Source organism: Sturnira hondurensis, unplaced genomic scaffold (assembly GCF_014824575.4).
Source record: "Sturnira hondurensis isolate 20B ecotype Veracruz unplaced genomic scaffold, ASM1482457v3 Scaffold0000880, whole genome shotgun sequence".
Classification (NCBI taxonomy): Eukaryota; Metazoa; Chordata; class Mammalia; order Chiroptera; family Phyllostomidae; genus Sturnira; species Sturnira hondurensis.
The window spans coordinates 8,035,590-8,061,424 of NW_028073511.1; the positions used below are offsets into that span (position 1 = coordinate 8,035,590).

Genomic DNA, 25,835 nt, shown 5'->3' on the forward strand with positions numbered 1-25,835 from the left:
CTATCCTAAAAGATGAGAAATATGGATAATTATCACCTAAAATGATAAATCCATAGTAGACATTGCTCATGTATTTGGGTAACTATTTTCTCTTAAAACTTTTCACAAATATTATGTTACAGACATATGTTAAAGACATTGGTCTTTTAAAAAATTTAGAAATTGATTTGAGAGAGTGAGGGGGAGGGAGAGAAAGAGAGAAACATGGATTTGTTGTTCCCCTTATAGATGCATTCATTGGTTGATTCTTGTATGTTACCTGACCAGGGATTGAACCTGCAACTTTGGCACTTTAAGACGACACTTTATCTGGCCAGGGCTAATCTAAGATCACCTTTCAATAACACTGCACCACTTCATGTGTAATGTAGGTACCATAGAGTATTCCTAATCCCCCCTTATGGTATTGTTACCATTCATTCATCTATCAATATGGTATAATCACCCCAAACATGGTAAGTATTATTTTAAAAATTATTTTTTAGATCAATTAAGAATAAGAAAAAGAAAAGGTTTTGTTTTACCTTAATTTAGTTCTGTGTCTTCATTCTTTCTTGTTTTATGTAGGATTGGCCAAAGCGTTCATTTCTTTTTTTCTGTAAGATTGTTCTAGTAGCACTTAAAGTTGTTTGTTACTTCATTCAAAACAATTTTGTTAGATTGTATTGTGACAGCTGTCATATCAGTGTGCGTTTTTAAAACACCTTATCAAAATTGGTGAATTTTTGTGTAGCCATTTTAACATTGACTGTGGAAGAAAATAAGCAACATTTTTGATATATTGTGCTTTATTAGTTCAAGAAAGGCAAAGACACAATTGAAATGCAAAAAAACAACTTGTGCAGTGTATGGAGAAGATGCTGTGACTGACCGAATATGTCAAAAGTTGTTTGCGAAGTTTCATGCTGAGATTTCTTGCTGATGATGCTCCACAGTTGGGTAGACCAGTTGAAGTTGATAGTGATCAAATCGAGACATTAATTCAGAACAATTAATGTTAATATCACATGAGAGATAGCTGACATACTCAGAATATCCAAATCAATAGTTACTGTTGAAAGTGAAAAGTGTGTCTTTTATAGAAAAATCGAAATGGACTTTTTGGCCAACCCATAGATTTAAGTTACTTCTCCTTAAAGAACTTGTGTTAACATTTATTTCGTGGCAGCTCTTCTGGCAATGAATTCTTGTTTTTGTTTGAGAAAAAGATTTCTTTCTCTTTCACTTCTGAAAGATAATTTTGCTGGATATAGAATTCTATGTAGTTTTTTTTTCCTTTCTATACTTTAAATAGTTTAGTTTACTCCCTTCTTGCTTGCATGTGTTTGAAGAGAAAGAAGCCTGATGGAATTCTTATTCTTGTTCCTTTCAAGGTAAGGTGTCTCTGTCTCATGGATTCTTTCAAGATTTTCTGTCTTCGTTTTTTTGCAGTTTGAATATGGTATGCTTAGGTGTAGACTTTTCCACATCTATCCTGCTTTGTGTTGTCTGAACTTCCTAGATGTGTAGTTTGGTGTATGTTATTAATTATGGAAAAATCTCCATTATTATTTCAGATATTACTTATGCTCTGTTTCCTCCTTTGTTGTGTGTGTGGCATTATAGTTATGGGTATATTTATCTTTTGAAATTGTTTTACAGTTCTTGGATTTTCTGTTATTTTTTAAAAATATTTTTTTCTCTTTGCATTTCAGTTTGGGAAACTTCTGTTGATCTATCTTCAATCTTACTGATTCTGCCCTTGGCATTATCCAGTCTCCTGAGGAATCTATCCCTGGCTTCCTTTATTGCTGTTACAGTGTTTTTGATTTCTAGTTTTTCTTGATTATTTATTAGAGTTTCCATGTGCTTATCTTGCCTACTATTTTTTAAAAATGTATTTATTGATTTTTAGAGTGAAAGAGGAAGGGAGGGAAGAGCAATTTGTTCCACTCGTTTATGCAATCACTGGTTGTTTGGTGTATGTGCCTTGACCAGGCATTGAAGCTGCGACTTTGGTGTATCATGATGATGCTCAAACCAATTGAGCTACTCTGCTGGAGTCTTACCCACTATTCTTGCATATTGTTTTTTCTGTTATCACTCCTAACACATTAGTCATAGTTACTTCAAATTCCGTGTCTTATTCCAAAATATGTGTTATGTTTGTATTAGTTCTGATGCTTGCTTTGTGCCATTTTTTGCCTTTTAAGCATGATGTGTAATTTTTTTATTGAGAGTTGGACATAATGTATTAGGTAATAAAAGCTGAGGTAAATAGGTCTTTAGTGTAAGGTTTTATATTAATCTGGCTAGGAGTTGTGCTTTAATATTTGCTCTAGCTGTAGGTGCCAGAGGCTTCAAATTCCTTTAGTGTTCTCATTTTTGTCTCTCCTCCTGAAACCTCCTGGGTTTCCCTAGGAACTTTTTTCTCAGTATCTGCATTGTGTAACTCCTTCAGCACTAATTAAGTGTTATCATACTGGAGCCCTGTTGGTGTGGTCATAAGGTGTAGGGGCATGGAAGCATCATATAATCTTAGAATTGATTCTCAAATTTTACAAGTCTTTAATAGTGTCTACCATCCCCTCTCCCCAAACGCTTGAGTGCACACATGAGACAAAATGGTAAGGGAGACTGGAATCTGAGAATTGCCCTTTTCATAGGTGAGATAAATAAGTCTCTGATAAGGTCTTTTCCTTGGAGAGTGGGTCTTTGTTATGGAATGCTGTGGTTCCTGGTTATTTCACAATGATACTTTTCCCTTCCTCTTTGCCAGAACTATAAAGACATCTTTATTGGCTCTCACTGTGAGAATCTGATGGGGTTCCTGGATGTAAAACCCACAAATGTGTGGAGCTCTCCTAAGACTGCAGTCTCCAGAAGTTTCCCACTCTCATGATATTCCACACTCAGCCTCCAGAAATTTATTAAAATTACCACTTAAGTGTATGTAGTAGATTGACCTTTTGTCCCCAAAATGGTAATATTTAAATTAAGTTCTAATTGTTGGTAAGTATCAGTGTGACATTATTTGGGAATAGAGTCTTTGAAGATGTAACTAAGGATATGAACATGGTGCCATCCTAGGTTTAGGATTGGCTATAAATTCAGTGGCTGGTGTCCTTATTAAGAGTGAGGAAAGAGACTCAAGACAGAGATATATAAGGAGAAGGCCATGTGCAAATGGAGGCAGAGGTTGGAATTATGCAAGCCAAGGAGTTCCAGAGATTATTGGCAGCCCCCAGAAGCCAAGATAGAGGTGTGGAGCAATTCTTCCATTGAGTCTTCAGAAAGATCTAACCCTGCTGGATACCTTGATTTTCTGCTGTGGTCTCCAGAGCTAACTGTGAGAGCAGAATGTTGTATTTTAAGTCACCTAGTTTTTGTTAGTTTATGACTGCTCTGGGAAACTGATAATAGTGTTCCTCCCAGTTTATGGCTCCAGTGGTTTCTACTAGAAGTGATCTAATAGATCTTGGCTGTGACACTCTGAATATGCATGCCTGTCTCTCCATATCTTGAAGTGGTGGTTTCCCCTGTATCCTTAGTTCTCTGATAGGTTCAAGGAAAGTCATTGATTTTCAGTTTGTTTAGCTTTCTCTTGTTGTAAGGGTAAGAATGATAACTTCCAGCTTTTTACATCTTCGCACTGAAACTGTAAGTCAAGTTTTTTTGTTTTTTGGGGGACTTTTTGGTTTGGCATTTTTATACTCTAATTTCAGTGATTACCCCATGCATTTTATCTTTAAAAATCAAATGTCAATTGATACCTTTTTTCTTTTATACCATACAAAGATCTTAAAATAGTTTTCACTCCTGAATTTTATACTGCAGCTATTTTAATCTTTATAAATCTTTAATTTCCTTTATATTATTATTATTTACTTTTTAATATTGAGGTATAATTGTCATATAACATTAATTTCATTGTACAGCATGATTTGATATTTATGTTGCAAAATAATCACCACAATAAGTGTAGTTAACTTTTGTTACCCATATATGTAATTACAAATTTTTTTCTTGTAATGAGTTTTAAAGTTTTACTTTCTTAGCAACTTTCAAATATGCAATATAGTATTAACTGTAATCACCTTGCTGCATGTAATTAGAAGTTTGTACCTTTTGACCACCTTCACCTATTCTCCCCTCCCCAAGCAAACACCAATCTGTTCTCTATCAATGAGCTTGTGTTTTGTTTTGTTTTAAATTTCACATAAAAGTGAGATTTTGTGATATCTGGAATTTGACTTTTTCTGTCTGACTTATTTCACTTAACGCAATACCTTCAAGGTCCATCCATGTTGATGCAGGTGGCAAGACTTTTTTCTATTTTATGAGTGAATAGTATTCCATTGTATAAATACCACATTTTCTTTATTCATTCATTCATGGATGAATGTTTAAGTCATTTTCATATCTTGGCTATTGTAAATAATGCTGCATTGAACATGGAGGTACATATATCTTTTCAGATTTTTGTCGTCTTTAGATAAATACCCAGAAGTGGATTTGTTTGATCATATGGTGGTGTGCTGTATTTAAGTTTTTGAGGAACTCTGTACTGTTTTCCATAATGGCTGTACCAATTTACATTCCTACCATCAGTGTGCAAAGGTGTTACCGAACAGAGGTCCAAAAGAGGGGGAGGGGGCAATACTTGGCCCACTGAGGGATGCCAAAAATTGCTATAGAAAACAGAGGCCCCTCCGAAGGATGGTATACTGATATCTACTGGGCCTGCTGCCAAAGACATCTCTCAGTGCCAGAGATTTGTGAAAAAGAAACAAAATGTTTATTTAATACTCTTCAGGCCTAATGCCTTCATTAAAATATCAAAGACTTTAAGGGTATACACCTACACACACACACACACACACACACACACACACAGTGCTTCCTTCTCCCACTGTCCCAACTCTGGGTACCGTAAATTAGGAAAAGAACACACATCCGTTTTTCACGTCGCTGGTACTGAGCTGTTTCGCCTGTCCAGGCAGGATCTCCAATTAATCCAAAGTCATGTGGCACCTTCCACTGGCAAGAGTTCTTTGTACCAAGTTCCAGTCAAAGTCTCTCCTGCTTTCCAGGCCACTTGGCCAAAGGGAGTGCCCCAAAGCCACGTGGGCCTCTTCTACCAAAGCTGCAGGGGTCCGCACTCCACCAAAAGTGCATGTCTTTCTTCTTCACCTGGTCGCAGGGATCTCCATTCTGGCAAAGCTGCATGGTCTTCCCTTTCACCTGGGAAACGGGGTATGCACCCTGCCAAAACCACATGGCTCTCTCTTTCATGACTGCAAGAGGGGGTCCTAACTCTGCTGAAACTGCATGGCTCTCCCTCTTTCACCTGGGCAAGAGGTCTTAACTCTGTTGAAACCGTGTGGCTCTCCCTCCCTTTCATGACTGCCAGGGTCTGGGTTTAAATCCCCCGTACCCATCTTCCTCTGTACTCCTATTTCTGACTCCTCCCAGGATCAGTTACACCTGCCAGTATTTCTGTATTATTACAAGTTTACTGGGATGCCATTGTTAGTTTGGGCAGGTATGGCCCCATGTCCTAGAGCCAATCTTCTCCAAGCTCCCACGCAGGCGCTGTAACTCAGGGGACCTGTCCCCCAGTTACATCTTGGGGGGAAGTGACTTCATTCCCCTAGCTCCAAGCCTGGCCACAGCCATTTAACATATCCAAGTGACCCGCCAAAGGCTATAGATATGTTAAATGACCATGCCACGGATTAGCTGCAAGGCTGTGGCTGTACAAAACAGTTCTACATGTTCCTGCTCCATGTGTCCCTTCCCCCAACTCACACCTGTGTGGGCGGAAGGGGTGAGGACATCTTATATGTTTCCCCAATATTCTTATACACTTTAAATTCTGGACACCATTCCAAATCTTTTTTGGGTGCCCCCCGCTGCACCCTGTATCAAAGGTTCCCTTTTCTCTGCATCCTTGCCAACACTTGTTACTTCTTGTGTTTTTAATAATAGCTATTCTAACAGGTGTGAAGTGACATTTCCTTTTGGTTTTGATTTTTATTTCTCTGTTGATTTGTTGAGTACTTCTTCATGTACCTGTTGGTCATGTGTATGTACTTGGAAAAATGTCTGTTCAGATCCTCTGCCCTTTTTTTAAATAGGATTTTTTTCCTGTTGAGTTGTGAGTTCTTGATACATTTTGGAAGTTAACTTCTTATCAGATATGTGATTTGCAAATATTTTCTCCCACTTGGTAGATTACATTTTCATTTTGTTGATGGGTTAATTTGCTGTGGGGAAGCTTTTTAATGTTATGTAGTCCCAATTGTTCATTTTTGTTTTTGTTGCTCTTACTTTTGATGTCAAATCTGAAAAATCTGCCAAGACTGATCTCAAGGAACTTACTGCCTGTTTTCTTATACATGTTTTATTATGGTTTCATGTTTTACATTCAAGTCTTGAATGCATTTTAAGTTAATTTTCATGTGGTTATTTTACTCAGTATTCGTATGCCTATATGCTTACCACTTCTTTTATTTTTCTCCTTTCTGTCACTTCATATTGGATCTTTTACATATTGGAAGCTTTGCTCAGAGGATATCCTTTACAGTTTCTTTTAGTTTCTCCCAGCTTTTGCTTGTCAGAAGTGTTTAGTTTTTCTATTGTCTTTAAGGCTATATTCTCTGGTGTAATCTTTACAATTTCAAGTTATTTTCTTTCTGCACATTGAGATACTAAATTCTGTGGCTCCTGGCTTCCATTGCTGCTAGGAGCTGTCCATAGGTGTTGCTTTTTCTATAACCTCTGTTTTTAAATTTGCTTCTCTAAGGTGTTTTACCTCTTTGTATTTGATTTTTTTTTTTTTTTGCAATTTACTACTTGTAATTTACAGATTTCTTTTTGTTCAACCACTTGGAATGGCTTAGATCTCCTAACTCCATGGATTGATGTCATTTATCATTTTGGTGAATTCATAGCTATTAACCTTTCAGATATTTACCTTTTATGTTCTTCTGGGTCTCCAGTTGTACGTTACACTGTCTTATCTTCTATGTCTCTTACATTTTCTTTTATATTACCCATATTTTTGTTTTTCTCAGCTTCATTTTGGTTAGTTTCTATTTACCTATTTTCATTTTAGCTAGTTTTCTGTGGCTGTGTCTAGTATACTTAAAAAAACAACAACCCTCATCTGTTGAGTTTGTCTTCCTCAGTTTGAGAATATTTTTGTGGTTCTTTTTCCAGTGTAAATTCTCACTATGTACAATATTTAGCTGTGTGTCAGTTTTATTTAGCTGTGTGTCAGTTTTTTAAGCAGAACTTTTATATTTGTAAACATGGAAATGTTGTTGTTTTAAAGTCTGTACCTGATGAGTCCAGTATCTGGAGTTTACTGGAATGTTTCGTTTGTTCGTTTGTTCGTGTAGGTACTTAGTAATATCTTTTTGTTACTTTACATGTCTGGTTGTCTTTTTTGGTTCCTGGATATTATAAATTTAAAAAAAATTGACACAATTTGGGATTTAGGATAGCCTTTCCTGGAGAGGATTTTGGTTACTTCTGTTTTGTCTGGAACCACAATTCCACAGTCAAGGTATGATGTGTCCTGAGTCATCCAAATAAACTAGACTCCAGTGCCTGTGTGTATTTGTTTAGGGTCCACAATTGTGTATATGGTTTCTCAGAGGTACTACCCTTGATAATCGTGGGACTCCAGTCTTACACCCTAGAGTCACAGAACTTTTGAAATACAGTCTAGCCTCTCAGTCATGTCTTTTGACTTGGCAGTACTTCCTAGAGCAAAGAACCACCGTATTATACTTACCTCTCTCAGTTCCATTCCTTATCTGGATTTCTTTCATCTAATTCTGTTTTTATATTTTCAGTTTTTAAATCTTCAAGAAGGTGATTTTTATATTTTATCCAGATTTTTTAATTGTTTTTTTCTGGGACTGTTGGTCTACATTTTCTAATGTTTCATCACTTATTTGATGTCATTGTAAAATCTATGAACAGATCACATAAATGCTAAAATGTGATATGTGATCAATTTGGGTTGCTTTCTTCACACTTTAAAAATAAACTGATAAGGCCCTGACTGGTGTAGCTCAGTGGATTGAGTGCGGGTCTGCAAACTACAGGATTGTGGTTTGATTCCCAGTCAGGGCACATGCCTGGGTTGCAGGCCAGGTCCCCAGTAGGGGACACATGAGAGGCAATCATAGAGAGAAACTGATGTTTCTCTTCCACTCTTTCTCCTTCCCTTCCCCTCTCTCTAAAAATAAATAAAAAATATTTTTTTAAAAAATAAAAAAATAGCCCTGGCTGGCGTAGCTCAGTGGATTGAGCACAGGCCTGCGAACCAGAGGATCCTGGTTCAATTCCCAGTCAGGGCACATGCCTGAGTTGCAGGCCAGTTCCCTGCAGGCCAACTCCCAGCAGGGGGCACACGAAAGGCAACCATACACTGATGTTTCTCTCCCTCTCTCCTTTCCCTCTAAAGATAAATAAATAAATAAAATCTTTTTAAAACTTTTTTAAAAAATAAAAAAATAAACTGATAAGGACCTAAATAATTAATTTAAATTTCACTTTCTCTTTCAGTGATGATCACATTTGAAATGAAAGATAAGTAATCCAAAAAGACTTTAATCTTAAATGATTGGTTTGATAAAAGAGTGGGTCAGGTGGAAGAGCCATTAGTGATAGAGTCTGTATACTTTTATAATACTACAGTGTTTATCAGTATGTATACATCACCCCCATTTTTATTTAGTTAATATTTTTTAAAATTGATTTTTAGAGAGAGAAACATTCGTTGTTACACTTATTTATACATTTATTAGTTGATTATTATATGTGTCCTGACCAGCAATCGAAACCATAATTGTGGCACATCAGGGTGACTCTAACTAGACCAGGGCAACCTGTATTTCTTCACTTTAAACAAATACTTTATGCAAATCTCTTTCTTAATTTAGTAAAACACAATTGCTTTATTATTTTTTATTTTTTAAATATATTTTATTGATTATGCTATTACAGTTGTCCCATTCCCTCCTTCATTCCCCTATACCTTGAACACCCCCTCCAACCCACATTCCCTTTCCTTTAGTTCATGTCCATGTGTCATAAGTTCTTTAGCTTCTACATTTCCCACACTATTTTGCCCTCCCCCTGTCTATTTTCTGCCTACCATCTATGCTACTTATTTTCTGTACCTTTTCCCCGACTCTCCTCTTCCCACTCCCCTGTTGATAACCCTTCATGTGATCTCCATTTCTGTAGTTCTGTTCTTGTTCTAGTTGTTTGCTTAGTTTGCTTTTGTTTTAGGTGTGGTTGTTAATAACCGTGAGTTTGCTGTCTTTTACTGTTCATATTTTTTATCTTCTTTTTCTTAGATAAGTCCCTTTAACATTTCATGTAAAGGGCTTGGTGATGATGAACTCTTCTAAGAACTTGACCTTATCTGAGAAGCACTTTATCTGCCCTTCCATTTTAAATGATAGCTTTGCTAGATAGAGCAATTTTGGATGTAGGTCCTTGTCCTTCATGACTTAGGATACTTCTTTCCAGCCCCTTCTAGCCTGTAAAGTTTCTTTTGAGAAATCAGCTGATAGTCTTATTGGGAACTCCTTTGTAGGTAACTGTCTCCTTATCTTTTGCTGTTTTTAGGATTTTCTCTTCATCTATAATCTTGGGTAACTTAATGATGATGTGCCTTGGTGTGTCCCTTTTTGGGTCCACATTCTTTGGAACTCTTTTTGAGTTTTTAAAATATGGAATGTGCTGATTCTTGGAGTGATGACCTGCACATAGTTGTATACCAAACTCTAATTAAATAAGATTTTATTTAAATAGTTTTAACTTTTCAGTTACATGAGATCTGGTGACTGTAGTTTTGTTAGTAACTTGTTTTTATATATGTTTATTGTAGGAAAGTGCTATGGTATGGGTTACCATTTATAAAACTGCCCTCATTTCTGACACCATCTGCAGAGTTTGGGGGTTCCCAGAATTACCCTAATGTTTGATAACTTACTGGAAGGACTCAGGGAACTCACTGAAAGCAGTCATATTCTTGGCTATGGTTTCTTGTGGTAATAGGATACAGATTAAAATCCGCTAAGGGAAGCAAAGCATGGGGTGGAGTCCAGGAAGATTCCAGGCCTTCTCCCCAGAATCACGGGCAGTACTAACTCCTCTTGAGAATAATGTGTAACATTATGCAGAATATTGCCAACCAGGAAATCTCACCTGAGACTTGGTGTCCAGTTTTACTGAGGAGATACAGTTGACTACCCATATGACTGGTCTTTAGTCTCCAGCCCCTATAGAGATAGAATGGATATTGCATGGCCCAAAGCCTTCAACAAAATTGCATTGTTAGAATGTTTGGTGCAGTTTCCAGGTAAACAAAGGTACCTTTTTAAATAAGTCATTGAAATTAAGCCAGTTAATTACCCTGCGGTGGCCTCTAAGTGTTCAAGTGAATGGAAGAATAGCAGTCTTTCACTTTAAATCAAAGCTTTTAGAAATGATTGAGCTTTTAGTAAAGAAGGCATGTTGAACCAAAATACACCAAAAGTCAGGTCTTTGCTCAACTTAGCCAAGTTGTGAATGCAAAGGAAAAGTTCTTGAAGGAAATTAAAATTGTTACTCCAGTGAACATAAATGATAGAAAGTGAAACAGTCGTATTGCTGATATGGACAAAGTTTTAGTGGTCTGGATAGAAGATCAAACCAGCCATAACATTCCTTTAACCCAAAGCCTAATTCAGAACAAGTCCTTAACTCTCTTCATTTCTCTGAAGGTTGAGGGAGGTGAGGAAGCTGCAGAAGAAAGGTTAGATGCTAGCAGAGGTTCATGAGGTTTAAGGGAAGAAGTCATCTTCGTAACATGAAAGTGCAAGGTGAAGCAGCAAATGCTGTTGTAGAAGCTTCAGCAAAGTGTCCAGAAACTTAGCTAAGATAATTAATGAAGATAGGTTATATAAACACCAGATTTTCAATGTACATGAAGCAACCTTGTATTGGAAGACAATGCTATCCAAGACTTTAATAGCTAGAGAGGGTAAGTCAATGCCTGGCTCCAAATGATGATGGGCTGATTCTCTTGTTAGGGGCTAAAGCTGCTGCTGACTTTAAGTTGAAGTCAGTGCTCATTTACTATGAACATTCTCGAGCCTTAAGATTATGCTAAATCTACTCTGCCTGTGTTCTACAAAAGGAACAACAAAGCCTGGATGACGGCATATCTGTTTATACAACAATGTTACTGAATATTTTCAGCCCATTGTTGAGATTTTTACTACTTAGAAAAACAGATTCCTTTTAAACTATTACTGCTCATTGACAGTGCACCTTGTTACCCAAGACTGGAGATGTATAAGGTGATTAATGTTTTCATGTCTGCCAGTACAGTGTTCATCCTGTAGCCAGTGATCAGAAAGTAATTTTGACTTTCAAGTCTTACTATTTAAGAAATGCATTTTGTAAGACTGTAGCTGCCATAGGTAGTAATTTCTCTGATGGAACTGGGCAAAGTAAATTGCAAATCTGGAAAAAATTTACAATTTTAGGTATCGTTAAGAACATTCTTGATTCATGGAAAGAAGTCAAAATAGTAACATTAACAGGAGTTGGGAAGAAATTGATTACAACTAATGTAGGTGACTGAGGGGTTCAAGATTTCAGTGGAGAAAGTAACTACAGAGGTGATGGAAATAGTAAGACAACTAGAATTAGAAGTGGAGCCTGAATATGTGAAAGAAGTTTTATGAGGAAAATGCTATCAAGCAGCATTGCAATGTATATAGAAATTGTTCGTGAAAGGAAGAGTCAGTTGATATATGCAAACTTCATTGTTGTCTTACTACTTTGTATCACTTGCTTTATTGCAGTATTGTCTTTATTGCAGTGGTCTGGAACTGAATCTTCAATGTCTTTTTTAAAAAAGATTGTATTTATTTTTAAAGAGAGGGGAAGGGAGGGAGACAGGGAGAAAAACATTGATGTGAGCGAGAAACATCGATTAGTGAACTCTCAAATGTGCCCTGACAGACTGAACTCACAACCCAGGCAGGTACCATGACTGGGAATTGAACCAGTGCCCCTTTGCTTTGTGGGACAACACCCAAACCAACTGAGCCACACTGATAAGGGCTGAAATTGTAAGGGCTGAAAATGCATCTTTGATGCATGCCTATACTTCTCTTGAGGATTCAAATTTGCACATGTTTAAATTATTTAAATTTTTGAAATAATGTAGAAATTTTAGAAGTACAGTACGGAGAATTTTTTTCCGGACTAAGATCTTTCTTTAGAATATTTTAGTGTGTAATTTCTATAAACAAGGACCTTTTCTACTTAATCATAATCCAACCATAAAATTTAAGAAATACTTATTGATGCATGTATGGACTTCATGGTTTCTTTATTCAGTGGAGTATATTTAGTTTCTGTCATTATTTATTTAGGTGCTGAGGGTTTCCTGATAGGGCCATCAGGAACCTTTTAATTTCCTCCCTCCCTCCCTCACTACCCCAAGGACATGCTTAGAGAGGGGAAGGGAGGGGGAGTGAAACATTGATTGGTCACCTCTCGCACTCACCCTGACCAGGGGTTGAACCTGTAACTTGGGCAGACTGGGCATTGAATCCGTGGCCTTTCTATTTATGGAATGACAATCCAACCTGCTGAGCTACATCAGCTAGAGCAGCAGGAGCCTTTTAATATCACTTCTCTGTGTCCTTTGGCATCACCTCATCTTTGTTTGAGAACTTCTTGCTTTATGACACAATGCTATGTTACAGGCTTATTTTGTACTTTCTCTGGCTTAATCCTAGAATTGCCTGTAGTTCCAAAGATTTCTGGTTCCTTTTAGTAAAAAACTGATTGGGGATTCTGTTTATGTTGATAGGACTTAGAGTTTTATTTTACAGTTAGCAGGTGGGGAGCTACCCATAGCTCTGGAGACCTTTGAATTCTGGAAATCAGGAGTCATTTCTCTAAGAAATTAGCTCTCATGCTTAGTAACTATATTGGTTTCCTCAAACTGTGCGTGCATGTGTGTCTGTGTATGTGATTAACCTTTTAGGGTTTTTTGCCTTAGGAGAAAAGTGCCTGCTTAGTTAGCATTATTGTCTTAGAGCTATTGTGGTTGATAATGGGTGTTAGCTTTTCCATATGGAGATTAATTTTCCTATTTTCAGCTTTACATTTACCATGAGCCCTCCTGTTGTGAAATTCTGGTTTTCTGGGGTTCTCTTCTCTTTTATAGTTATTTAACTTCTCTGGGCTTCCTGTTCCTGGCTTTATCAGTTATGGATCCATTTTCACAAATTTATTATTAAAAAATTCTCGCCCTGGCTGGCGTAGCTCAGTGGATTGAGCACGGGCCTGCGAACCAGACAATCGCGGTTCGATTCCCAGTCAGGGCACATGCCTGGGTTGCAGGCCGGTTCCTTGCAGGCTAACTACCAGCAGGGGACGCACAAAAGGCAACCATACATTGATGTTTCTCTCCCTCTCTCCTTCCCCTCTGAAGATAAATAAATAAAATCTTTAAAAAAAAGAAAAAAAAAGAAAAAAAAATTCTCACTAGTTCCCTTCTAAGATTGGGATGTTTTCAGCCGCAGATAGAAATACTGAATAAAATATACTTAAAAGTTAAGATAAAGTTACTTCTGTAACAAGAAGTCTAAAGGTATTGTAATTCTTGGGTTGGTTAATTTAGCAAAGGTCCAGGTCACTTTCATCTTCTCTTTCATCCTAATCAGACCTGCTCTTTATCTTGTCTCAAATAGTTGTAGGAGTTTGGGGCATTACATTCTCATCAAAGAAAATCCAAAGTCTGCAGGATTTAAGGTCAAATAAAACCTTTTCAGAACTCTTGCTCAGAATCCATCCATCATCAGAGAGATGCAAATGAAAAACACAATGAAATACCACTTCACACCCAGAATGCCATCATAAACAAAGCAACAAACAAGTGTTGGAGAGGTTTGTGGAGAACAGGGAACCCTAGTGCACTGTTGGTGGCATTGCAGACTGGTACAACCACTATGGAAAACAGTATGGAATTTTCTCAGAAAGCTAAAAATGGATCTGCCTTTTGACCCAGCAATTCCACTAGGATTATATCCTAAGAACCCTGAAGCATCAATCCAAAAAACCTATGCACCTTGATGTTCATAGCAGCACAATTTACAATAGCTAAATGTTGGAAGCAACCTAGGAACCCATCAGTAAATGAATGGATCAAAAAACTATGGTACATTTACTCAATGGAATTCTATGTAGCAGAAAGAAAGAAGAAGCTCCTACCCTTTGCAATAGCATGGATGGAACTGGAAAGCATTATGCTAAGTGAAATAAGCCGGGCAGTGAAAGACAAATACCATATGATCTCACCCTTAACAGGAATCTAAACAACAAAATAAGCAAGCAAGCAAAATATAACGAGAGACACTGAAATAGAGAATAGGCTGACAGTGACCAAAGGGGAGAGGGGAGGGAATTTCAGGGGAAAAGGGGAAGGGCTACAGGAACAAGTAAGTATAAAGGACCCATGGACAAAAACTAGGGGGAGTGGAAACGGGAGGGAGGTGGGGAGGGCTCGGGGCGTGGGCCAGGATAGGAGTAAAAGACAGAAAACTGTACTTGAACAACAACTAAAATAAAAAGAATCCATCCATCACATGCCTATTTGAAAACCCATCAGAATATGTGTATATAAATTATTATAAGTCAACTATCTTTAGACCTTTGCCTCTTTGACCAGCAACATTAGGTATCCTAGGACATACTTATTCCGAGTCTGCATTTAAGTGTGATTCCCCAAGTTGACAGGATGCTTTCTGCAAGTAAATAAGATGACTTAATTGTACATTACTATTTGAGAAGTACTGGCCTTGACTATACCTGTTGGGTCTGAGAGAGGCCTCACTTGTAAAAGTTCAGCGGGAAAGGAAGGAGAGGGAATAAGTATAGTAATGTTTGTTGGTTTGGTCACCAGCAGTGTCTGCCCGTATTCCCTTTCCTTTTTTTTGGTTGTTGGTTTTGCATATGTATGATCTTTTTTCTCTTATTCTTATGGGAGGAAGAAAGATGAATTGGAGGTATGGCTAAAGTAGGAAATGCTATCTGAATAGGAAATCTGTTATTACTTTTATTGAACATATAAAATATTAATGGTATGTATAAATCATGTCCTATAATCTCAAATCTTGTACTTAAAAGAGGTGAAATATATATCCTTGTAAATGTTTATTTTAAGGTATATTCTTTCTGTATTCTTCTGTAACAGTATTGCCACAAACTTAGGAGTTTAAAACAATATACATTTATTACCTCACTGGTTTTGTGGTCCAGCAATCTGGGCATGGCCAGCTGGGTGTTCTGCAAGGCTGCAGTTAAGGTGTTGGACAGGGCTTGTGTTTTCAGATGAGGATGGATCCAACCTGACATGGTTGTTGACATCATTCAGTTCCTTGTGGGCTGTTGGACTGTGGACCTCAGTGTTTCGCTGGCTGTCAACTATAGACCTCCCTTAGGTGCTTGCATGTGTCCCTCTCCATAGGGCAGCTCACAATATGGCAGTTTGCGTCTTCAAAGTCAGCGAATGAGTTGCCGGAACATGGACATTATAATCTTGTCATCACTTACAGTCCATCATGTTTGTCACATTCTGTTGGTTAGAAGTTGTCAGTTATAGGTCATGTTCACATTCATGGAAAGGGAATTATACAAGGACATGACTATCAAGAGATGAGATCATGGGGACCCAGAGTTTTTCTGCCCCTTAACGAGCTATAGAAATGATCCCTGAAAGTATAGTCTTTCTGCCCCTTAACACAAAGGGTATAAGGTATAATATCTGACTATAAGAAAAACTGATGACATGCATTATACATTGTATTGAGCCTTCTACTTAAAACTTATACAGTGCTTTCTACTAAGGTAATCAAGAAATTTGCTTATGTAGCCAAATATTTAAAATCATTGAGATAATTCTTGATATTTTTGTATAATATTATTGTTGCTAAACAAATTCCTAAGTTTAGTAATATGATTAATAGTATTATGAGTTGTTTAAACATTAATTTATTGTGGGTTTGTGTTTTTTTTTAGTTGACTATATTGTGGAGTTTGACTATAATGCTGTACATGATGATGAATTAAGTATTCGAGTTGGGGATATCATCAGGAATGTGACAAAACTACAGGAGGAAGGATGGTTAGAAGGAGAACTAAATGGGAAAAGAGGAATGTTTCCTGATAATTTTGTTAAGGTAGGTATTTTCAGTTAAATTTCTAGCTTTTGCTTCATAGGATTTAATCTTAACATTATATCTTAATGTTATTTATGTATATAACTAAATGTTATAGATAATTTTTTACCCTGCAGAATTTAAAAAACTAGAGGTCTGGGTGCTTCTGTAATTTATGTCATTGTTTCTTGGTGTCCTGGTAAGTAACAACACTGTGTTTGTATATATTTGTATGTATATATCTACCTGTCTGTCTATATTTTTAAATAAATAATCAGTAGTTTGCATTTGAGGAGCGCTTCAAGTCTTGCTGTGAAATTCTCATTTGAGCCTTCAAAAGTCTTGTGAAGCTTTAATGATAGCTTTCTTTTAAATATAGTGGCATATAGACTGAGAGGTTAAATGGTTTATCCACTGTTGGATAGCTAATAGGACACAGAATCTGAACAGAAATCCAGGATTGTTGCCTCTAAAGTTTTATTGAATCTTGTTGCTTTTCAGCATTACAGCAGTTAATCTATTAAAGTAACAGTTACTCTTCAACTATAACTAAACATTCCTTTATAGTAAACATTCTACTCACCTGTGCCAGAAAAAAATCAAATCTATTACAAACTAATAAAATTAGTAATCCTTTAAGAGAAGTAAAAAAAGTAAAGAATATCTCAATATTTACACTTCACTTATAATTGTCTTGTATTCTCTATTAAGTTTCTTAAACCCAACCACATTCCTGTCCTCATTAAATTATGGGTTCTTCTGGGAAGGTGAAAAGCGGGTGTCTGATTTGCTTGTCCAACTTATAGAGTAGTTAAGTAAATATTTGTTCTCTGAATAACTTTGTGTTTGTTTTAGTTGTGGTTTTAAATCTAACTATGAATGCATACTTTACTCTGTTAATTGGTTTTAGAGAAGACAACCATTTCCCTAATTACATTTTCTGTCTTGAAACAACTGAGAAAAGCTGTAGGAGGCAATTGAACTTATGGAGGGAGATCACTTTTGTTTTTATTTTTTGTTTTATAAATTGCCTTCTTTTTTACTATCTAAAATGATATGTAATGCAGAGACCATGGAAATTGGAGTAGAAAAATTGGATTTAAACATAATTAAGTTCTAGGTTTGCCCTTTGCTGGTGGTGTGATGTAGGGCAAATCACATAATTTCTGTTTTCTTTTTAAAATGTTGTATTAATGGTGTACATACAGTAAGCCATGACATTGGTCTTTCATCTCTCTCTCTTTTTTAAAATGGAAAGTGGTTTTTCAAGAGAAAGTATAGTTGACTATTAAACAACACAAGGGTTAGGGGTGCTGATCCCCCTGTGCAGTGGAAAATTTGTATATAATTGATTGCCCCAAAACCTTACCCCTAATAACCTACTGTTGACTGGAAGCCTTATTGATAACATGAACAGTTGATTAACTCATGTTTTATATGTTATATGTATTATATGCTGTATTCTTCAACAAAGTAAGTGAAACAAAAGAAAAAAGCAAACCAAATACTACCAGGAGTCATTGAAATTAAGAACAATATAATGATAGCCAGAGGGGGGAGGGGACAGTGGGGAGACAGGTTTTCAGGAACTGCTGTAAAGGACTCATGGACAAAACCAAGGGGGAGGGTGGAAGCAAGGGAGGGAAGTGGGTTTGGAGGAGGTGGGGGAAGGATGGGGAGGAAAAAACAGACAATCATAATTGAACAACAATAAAATAATTTAAATTAAAAAAAAGAAAAAGTGTTATTACAGAAATTGCTGTGCCCTGTGTGGCTCAGTTGGTGGGAGTGTTAATCTTATAACCAAAGGTTGTAGATTTGATTCCTGGTGAGAACACATACCTAGGTTGCAGGTTCCATCTTTGGTCTAGGTGTGTACCATCTCTGGTCTGGGTGTGTGCAGGAGGCAACTGAGTGATGTTTGTTTCTTTTTTTTAAGATTTTAAAAAAATTTTTAGAGTGAGAGGAGGGGAGGGAGAATAAAACATCAATGTGAGAAAGAAACATTGAGTAGCTGCCTCTCATACACATCCCCATTGGGGACCAAACCTGCAACCCAAACACGTGCTCTGATGGAGAATGAACTGGGGACCCTTCACTTAGTGGAACGACCTCCAACCATCTGCGCCACATGAGTCAGGGCTATGTTTCTTTCTCACACTGATGTTTCTCTTCCTTCTTATCTTTCTAAAAGCAATGAAAAAGTGTCATTGGGTGAGGATTAAAATAAAGAAAGGAAAACATTAAAGAAATCATAAGGGAGAGGAAATGTATTTCCAGTAGTTATTGAAAAAGATCATGTTTTAAGTGGACCTGCAAAGTTCAAATGTGTGTTGTCCAAGTGTTCAAGGGTCAATGAATATTGAAGTAATGCAACATTGGTTAAAAAATAAATAGGTTTGTATACAGTTCTAATTATGTGCTCATGCATAGTCCCAGTACTGGAAATGACCTATCATGGGATTCAATTTTGAAGTGTGTTTTATTTTTCTTTTTTGTTACAACTGATAGTAGAGCTTGAGTGTAATGAATTGCCTGCTAATAAAGAATACATTTTGAGTGTGTTAGGTATTAGAGGGACGCTCAGTCTGAGATTAAAAATAAACCTCAGAATTAGAGTCAGGACGTCAATATGAACTCATGTTTAGTTTAAAATTTGTATAGGTACATACACAAATAATTGTGTGTGTGTGTGTGCTTTACATGCATTAGTACACATACATATATTTCTCAGCTCTTTCTGCTGAGAAGGTCTAGAAGCAGTGGCAGAGTAGTAGATAGACACCCAGTGCTCAGATCTTGATTTCTTTTTTTTTAAATTTATTTATTTATCTTTAGAGGGGAAGGGAAGGAGAGAAGGAGAGAAATATCAATGTATGGTTGCCTCTTATGAGTCCCCTGCTGGGAACTGGCCTGCAACCCAGGTATGTACCCTGACTGGGAATCGAACCGCGATCATGTGGTTCGCAGGCCCGCGCTCAATCCACTGAGCTACACCAGCCAAGGCTCTTGATTTCTAAATATCATTTTCCAATAAAAGGAAGGAGGACTCCTTGGAGAAATGGCTGATTTGGGGGCAGGAGCAAGGAAAATACAAGATGACATTAGAGTATCTATTAGTGGCAGAAAGTAAGGAGGTCCTTGAAAAAACAAAATGATGGGCTCATGTCAAAGGAACATAGTAGCCAACCTGAAAGAGCTCCCAGTGTCCATAGCTGGAACAATTTGAGCAATAAAATAACCTAGTATTTGATTACCACCCAAAGTAGAACATAAATATACATGAGTCCATGCTGATATAGATGGCTGAGTAAATAAATAAATGTTGAAGGGATAAATTATACAGAATTATTCTGAAGATTTTTGTAGACACTTTTCTCATATCCGATTTCACAATGGAGTAACGTGGCAAATACTACTTTAAACAAGTGATAAAGACTAACATTATCAGTTAAAAATTATGTTGATAACATGTATCCCCTTCCCCTCTGTGGTATTTATTCCCCTAAATTCATAATCCCATTCTAAGCTTGAGAAAAAAAATTAGACAAACCTAAATTGGGGAATGTTTTTCAAAATACCTGACTGGTACTCTTCAAACATTTCAGAGTCATGAAAAATAAGACTAGAAACTGATACTGACCAAAGGAGACTAAGGATTCATGGTGACCAAATGCTTTGTGATATTCTGGAGTGGATTCTGGAACGGGAAGAGAATGTGATATTAGTAGAAAAACGATTGAAATTTGTATGAAGTCAGTAGTTCAGTTAATGGTAACAGTTGGCTTTAACACTTCAGATGTATATGTGAAGATTCAAGGGCAAGTTGTAATTTTCATTGTGTATTTGGAAATAAGCGTTTCAGGGGAACATTAGATACATTTGTTATTTTGTAAATGTGGAGACTATGGAGTGAGTGGTAGGACCAGTTTTCTATAGAAAATTCATATCCCTGTTATTATTCTGGCTACCTGTACTAAAAGAGCAATGATACTCAGATTGGGCAGGAAGCTGGATAGAAAAATCAAATCATTTTTGCAGCCTGTAATAGACATTAAATTTGTTTTGTGGCATACATGTCTATTTCAGTGTCCCTTTGCAATATTAGCTCATCTTTCCATTATTTAAAAATAATTTATAAAGAATATAGAACAAGGATGCATGAACTTAATGTATAGAATATAGAACATCATTATTTTGTCCTTTTTTTTTGCTTCAGTGTTACTTTATAATAAAGAGATAAGATATTATAGATACTATTGATTTCTTTGTTGCCTTCTTATTTCTGTCTCCCCCAACCACCTGTATTCTGAATTTGTATGTTATCTCTTCTAATACAGTTTTATACAGATTTACCTGAGATTTCAGTGTGGATACCTAATATAGTCACTTCTGCTACAGTGTATTTTGTAACACTAGATGGTTCTCAGGGGAGAAAGTCTTGTTAGTTTATTTCTTAGGTAAGGAGAATTGTGATAGAGAGTGTAGAATTACAATGTTAGCAAAGAAGGCATGGGCTCTCAGCTTGTCAGTTGGTTGGTTGGTTTGTTTGCTTGTTTAAATGATTATCAGTACTTGGGTATTTTCCTTAAAGTTACAGTCTTAGTACTATTGGACTGTTAACATCCAGTGCTCACCTCCATTTCTGTCCGCACTGTCTCAGCATCCACAAATCAGCATTTCCACTTTATTATTTTTATGCATTTTTAAAAGATTTTATTTTATTTATTTTTAGAGAGAAAGGGAGGGAGAATGAGGGAGACAACCCACGCCTGTGCCCTGACTGGGAATTGGACCAGCGACCCCTTGCTTTGCAGGCAGTACTCAGTCCACTGAACCACACCAGCCAGGGCTATTTTTATGCATTTACTAGATCCCAAGGAATCCATTGTCATGACTGCTTGGACAGACTTAAGTTATTGTCCATCGTCTGAGGTTCCAATTACTGTTATTTATTTTCATTTTTAGTGCTCAGGTTCTAAAGTTGCATAGATTAGACTGGTCTGCTCCTAACCCAACTTTTTAATATAACTACTAGTATTTTTAGTGTTTGATTAAGAAGTTGAACATTATCAATGGTATTTTGGGGCGTGTCCATTGATCTGTCCATTTTTCTAATGAGTTCTTGCTCTTTTTCTCAACCTGCTGTAGTTCTTAATGCTGTAGTAGTATTGTAAGTGCTAATCCTTTGTTGTCTTTCTGATTATGTGTCTTTTATCTTCATAAGCACTTTTTGTGACTTGTCTAACTATAACTTGGGAACAGAGAAGGCTTAAAGATACTCTTTTTTTGTTTATTTTAAAGTTTTTATTTTCAATTTGAGTCTTTTATCAGTCTTGCTTTCTGTTTTGTTCACATATGATTTGGGCACTAACTTCATTTTTTCCACACGAAAAGTTACCAGATAACTTACCTTAACCTCATGGATTTATAGTGTTTAAGAATTAAGTCAAAATTGAGAAGAAAAGTGTTTATTGGATCTCTCTACATTTTCAACTTCAGTGTTTGGGACTAAAGTAGAGAGTCAAATGCCTTATTAGTTGTTATAAACTTTGAGATTCAATATCAGTGTCTTTGTTGATATTTGGCACTATGCTATGGGACTTGCTGCTTTGTAATTGAGATATTAAACAAAGTAAACACTCCAATAAATAAATGCTTAGTAATTACCTATGAAGCATTTGTGTTAGTGTGTGAGGAGTATTTCCCTCATCTTAATTTATTGGGGGAGATGACAGCATGGAACAAGGAGGATAAATTGTAATGTGTTATATGGCTTAATGTCAAATATGTGGTAAAAATGATGGGTGTTAAGGAATCTTAGAAAAATATTATTCAGAAAATATGTTAAAAATAACACTTAGATTGGTCTTTAAAGATAAGAAGTTGGATGAATACTCATTGTAGTCTATTGCAACAGCAAAAGATATTTTGTGGTAAAATAGATGGACTATGTTGACTGAAAGAAAGTTTTAATATGGGGGTGGGTAATGGGACTTAAGGCCAAAAGTGTAGATTAAAGCCAGTGATACAGTGCATGTAGAATATTATTTATAGGCAATCTGAGTGGAAGGAAAAATTTTAAAGAAGAGAAAGTAAAGGGAACTACTTTTTCTTCTATGAAGTATAAAGAAGGGAAAGTATAATATAGTAAAGTATAATAATGGAAATCAGAGTGTTACTGTGACAACGGAAATGAAGGGATAGCTAACAGGCTAATAATACCTCTTATTTGTATTAATACTTTGCAAATACTTTGCATGTATTTTCTCACTTTATCCTAACATTTTTCAAAGTTAGGGAATGTATAATTCTTGCCTAAAGTTGTACTGGTAATAGGCAAGTAGTAAGTAGCTCAATGATAGGAAAATGTCAGGCTATTTTTAGGTGAGAAATATAGTGTATGTGGTGTGCTTTTAAGACTGTAAGGACAAAGCGATATGAATCTTAGCCTTCGAAATTCCCCAGTAGCATCAGCAAAGTTGAAAGATGTTAGAATTACAAAATTAAAAGTTCTTTTTTTAAAAAGATTTTACTTACTTATCTTTAGAGGGGAAGGGAAGGAGAGAAGGAGAGAAATATCAATGTATGGTTGCCTCTCTTGAGTCCTCTGCTGGGAACTGGCCTGCAACCCAGGCATGTGCCCTGACTGGGAATCGAACTGTGATCATGTGGTTCACAGGCCCGCACTCAATCCACTGAGCTACACCAGCCAGGTAAAAGTTCTCATGGTAACCTTTAGAAATGACCCTGGAAAAAGAAAAATCAAAATGCATCCTCAATAGAAACTGTGTTGACTATAGATTCCTTTGGGTAGTGTGGACATTTATGTTAATTATTCTAATCTGTGAACATAGTATATGCCTCCACTTGTTTGTGTCATGGTTTTTTGTTTTTTTTTCAGTGTCCTGTAGTTTTCTGACTACCGGTCTTTTACTTCCATAGTTAAATTTGTTCCTAGATACCTTATCTTTTTTTGTTGCAATAGTAAATGGGATTGTTTTCTTAGTTTCTCTTTCTGAGATTTTATTATTGCTGTATACAAGTGTCAGTGATTTCTGGATATTAATTTTGTGTAGCTCTTGCTGAATTCATTCATTAAATCTAGTGGTTTTTTGGTGGAGGCTTTAGAGTTTTCTATGTGCAATACCATGTCATCTGTGAATAATGATGGTTGTACATCCTCCTTTTCAGTTCGAATGCCTTTTATATTGTCTGATATGTGTGGCTGGGACTTCCACTACTATGTTGAATAAGAGAAGTGACAGTGGACATCCCTCTTTTTTTTTCTTTCTAAAGATTTTATTTATTTTTTGAGAGTGAGGAAAGGAGGGAGAAAGAGAGGGAGAGAAATACCATTGGTGGCCTCTCACACACCCCCAACTAGGGACCTGGCTGCAACCCACGCATGTGCCCTGACTGGGAATCCAATCAGCAACCTCTCAGTCTGGCGCTCCAGCCAGGGCCCTGTCTTGTTCTTCATCTTAAGAGAAACAGTTTTAGTTCTTGCTCGTTGAGCATGATGTTGCTTGTAGGTTTTTCATATATGGCCTTTATTGTGTTGAGGTATGATCCCACTATTCCCACTTTGCTGAGAGTTTTCATTATAAATGGGTGCTGGATTTTATAAAATTCTTTTTCTGTATCTTTTGATATCATTTGATTTTTATCGATCATTTTGTTTATTTGGTGTATCACGTTTATTGATTTGTGGATATTATACCAACTTGATTCTTCCTGATTGAGTTTTGAAAGATTGTATGTTTCTTGGAGATTGTACATTTCAATATGTGTATTTCACCCAGGTGTAGTACAATTTATTGGCATATAGTTGTTCATAGTACTTTCTTAAAATCCTTTGTATTTCTGTGATGTCTACTGTTACTTTACCTCTTTCATTTCTGATTTTATTTGGGTCCTCTCTCTGTTTTTTGGTGGGTCTTGAGTTTTTGGTGAGGTTCATTAATCCTGTTCATCTTTTCAAATAACCAGCACTTGATTTCATTGGTCTTTGTATTCTTTTTTTAGTCTCTCTCTCCTTTTTTTTTCTGCTCTGATCTTTATTATTTTCTTCCTTCTACTTACTCCAGGCTTTTCGTGCTCTTTTTCTGATTCTTTTATGTGTAAGGTTACATTGTTTATTTGAGATTTTTCTTTCATCTTGAGGTAGCCCTGTAATTCTATGAAATTCCCTTTCAGGACTTCTTTTATTCTATCCCATAGATTTGGATTGTGTGTTCATTTCCAAGTTGTTTTTGATTTCTTCCTTGATCTCATTGGTAACCCATTCATTGTTGCATAACATGCTGTTTGGCCTCCATGTATTAGAATGTTTTTGAGCTTTTTAATTGTAGTTGATTTCTAGTGTCGTGACATTGTGATCTGAGAAGATACTTGATATGATTTCAGTCTTCTTAAATTTGTTAAGACTTATTTTGTGTCTTAACATGTGATCTATCTTTGAAAATATTCCATGTGTATTTGAGAATAGTGTATATTCTGCTTCTTTGGAATGAAATGTTCAGTAAATATCTATTAAATCTGTCTGATCTAGTGTATCATTTAAGGTCACTGTTTTCTTGATTTTTTGCCTTGGAAGATCTATCCATTGATGTCAGTGGGGTTTTAAATTCCCCTACTATGATTATATTATTACCCTAAGCAATTTATAGATTCAACAGAATTTCTATTAAAATGCCAATGGCATATATCACCGATCTAGAACAAATACTGCAAAAATTTATACGGAACCAAAAAAGACCCCAAATAGCTTGAGCAATCTTGAGAATGAAGAACAAAGTTGGGAGCTTCAATACCAGATATCAAATTATACTACAAAGCCATTGTAATCAAAATTGCCTGGTATTGGCACAAGAACAAGCATATAGATCAAGAGAACAGAATAGAGAACACAGAAATCAACCCACACCTTTATGGTCAGTTAATATTTGACATAGGAAGCAAGAGCATACAATGGAGTAAAAATAGTTTCTTCAATAAATGGCGTTGGGAAAATTGGACTGATACATGCCAAAAAAAATAGACTACCAACTTACACCATATACAAGAATAAACTCAAAATGGGTAAAAGACTTAAATGTAAGTCATGAAACCATGGAAACCCTTGAAGATAGCATACACAGTAAAATCCTAGATATCTTGCATCCGCAAATATATTTGCTAATATTTCTCCTAGGGCAGGGGAAACAAAGGAAAAAATAAACAAGTAGGACTACATCAAACTAAAAAGCTTTTGCACAACAAAGAAAACCATCATAAAATGAAAAAGGAACCATAATAAAATGACAAAGGAACCTGCTATATGGAATAGTCACCAGTGATCTATCTGATTAGGAGTTAACTTGTAACTTCCATATCACATAAAGAACTTACTCAACTCAACAAATGATTCAATTTAGAAATGGGCAAAGGACCTGAATAGCTACTTCTCCAAGGAGGACCTATAGATGGCCCATAGACATGTTAAGAAAATGTTCAACGTCACTAATTATCAGAGAGGTGCAAATTAAAAGTACAGTGAATTATTACCTCACACCTGGCAGAATGGCTACCATCAATAAATCAACAAACAACAAATGCTGA

At 36.3% G+C, this 25,835-nt stretch overlaps 1 protein-coding gene across 1 annotated transcript in view; it reads left to right on the forward strand.

The window, feature by feature from the left end:
* The window catches only part of CD2AP (CD2 associated protein), a 141,265-nt gene that overhangs the window by 19,538 nt on the left and 95,892 nt on the right, over positions 1-25,835 (forward strand). The window contains exon 2 of the mRNA XM_037054448.1: positions 16,093-16,253. Coding sequence (XP_036910343.1) covers positions 16,093-16,253 — 161 coding nt within the window. The remainder of the gene's footprint in view (positions 1-16,092; positions 16,254-25,835) is intronic.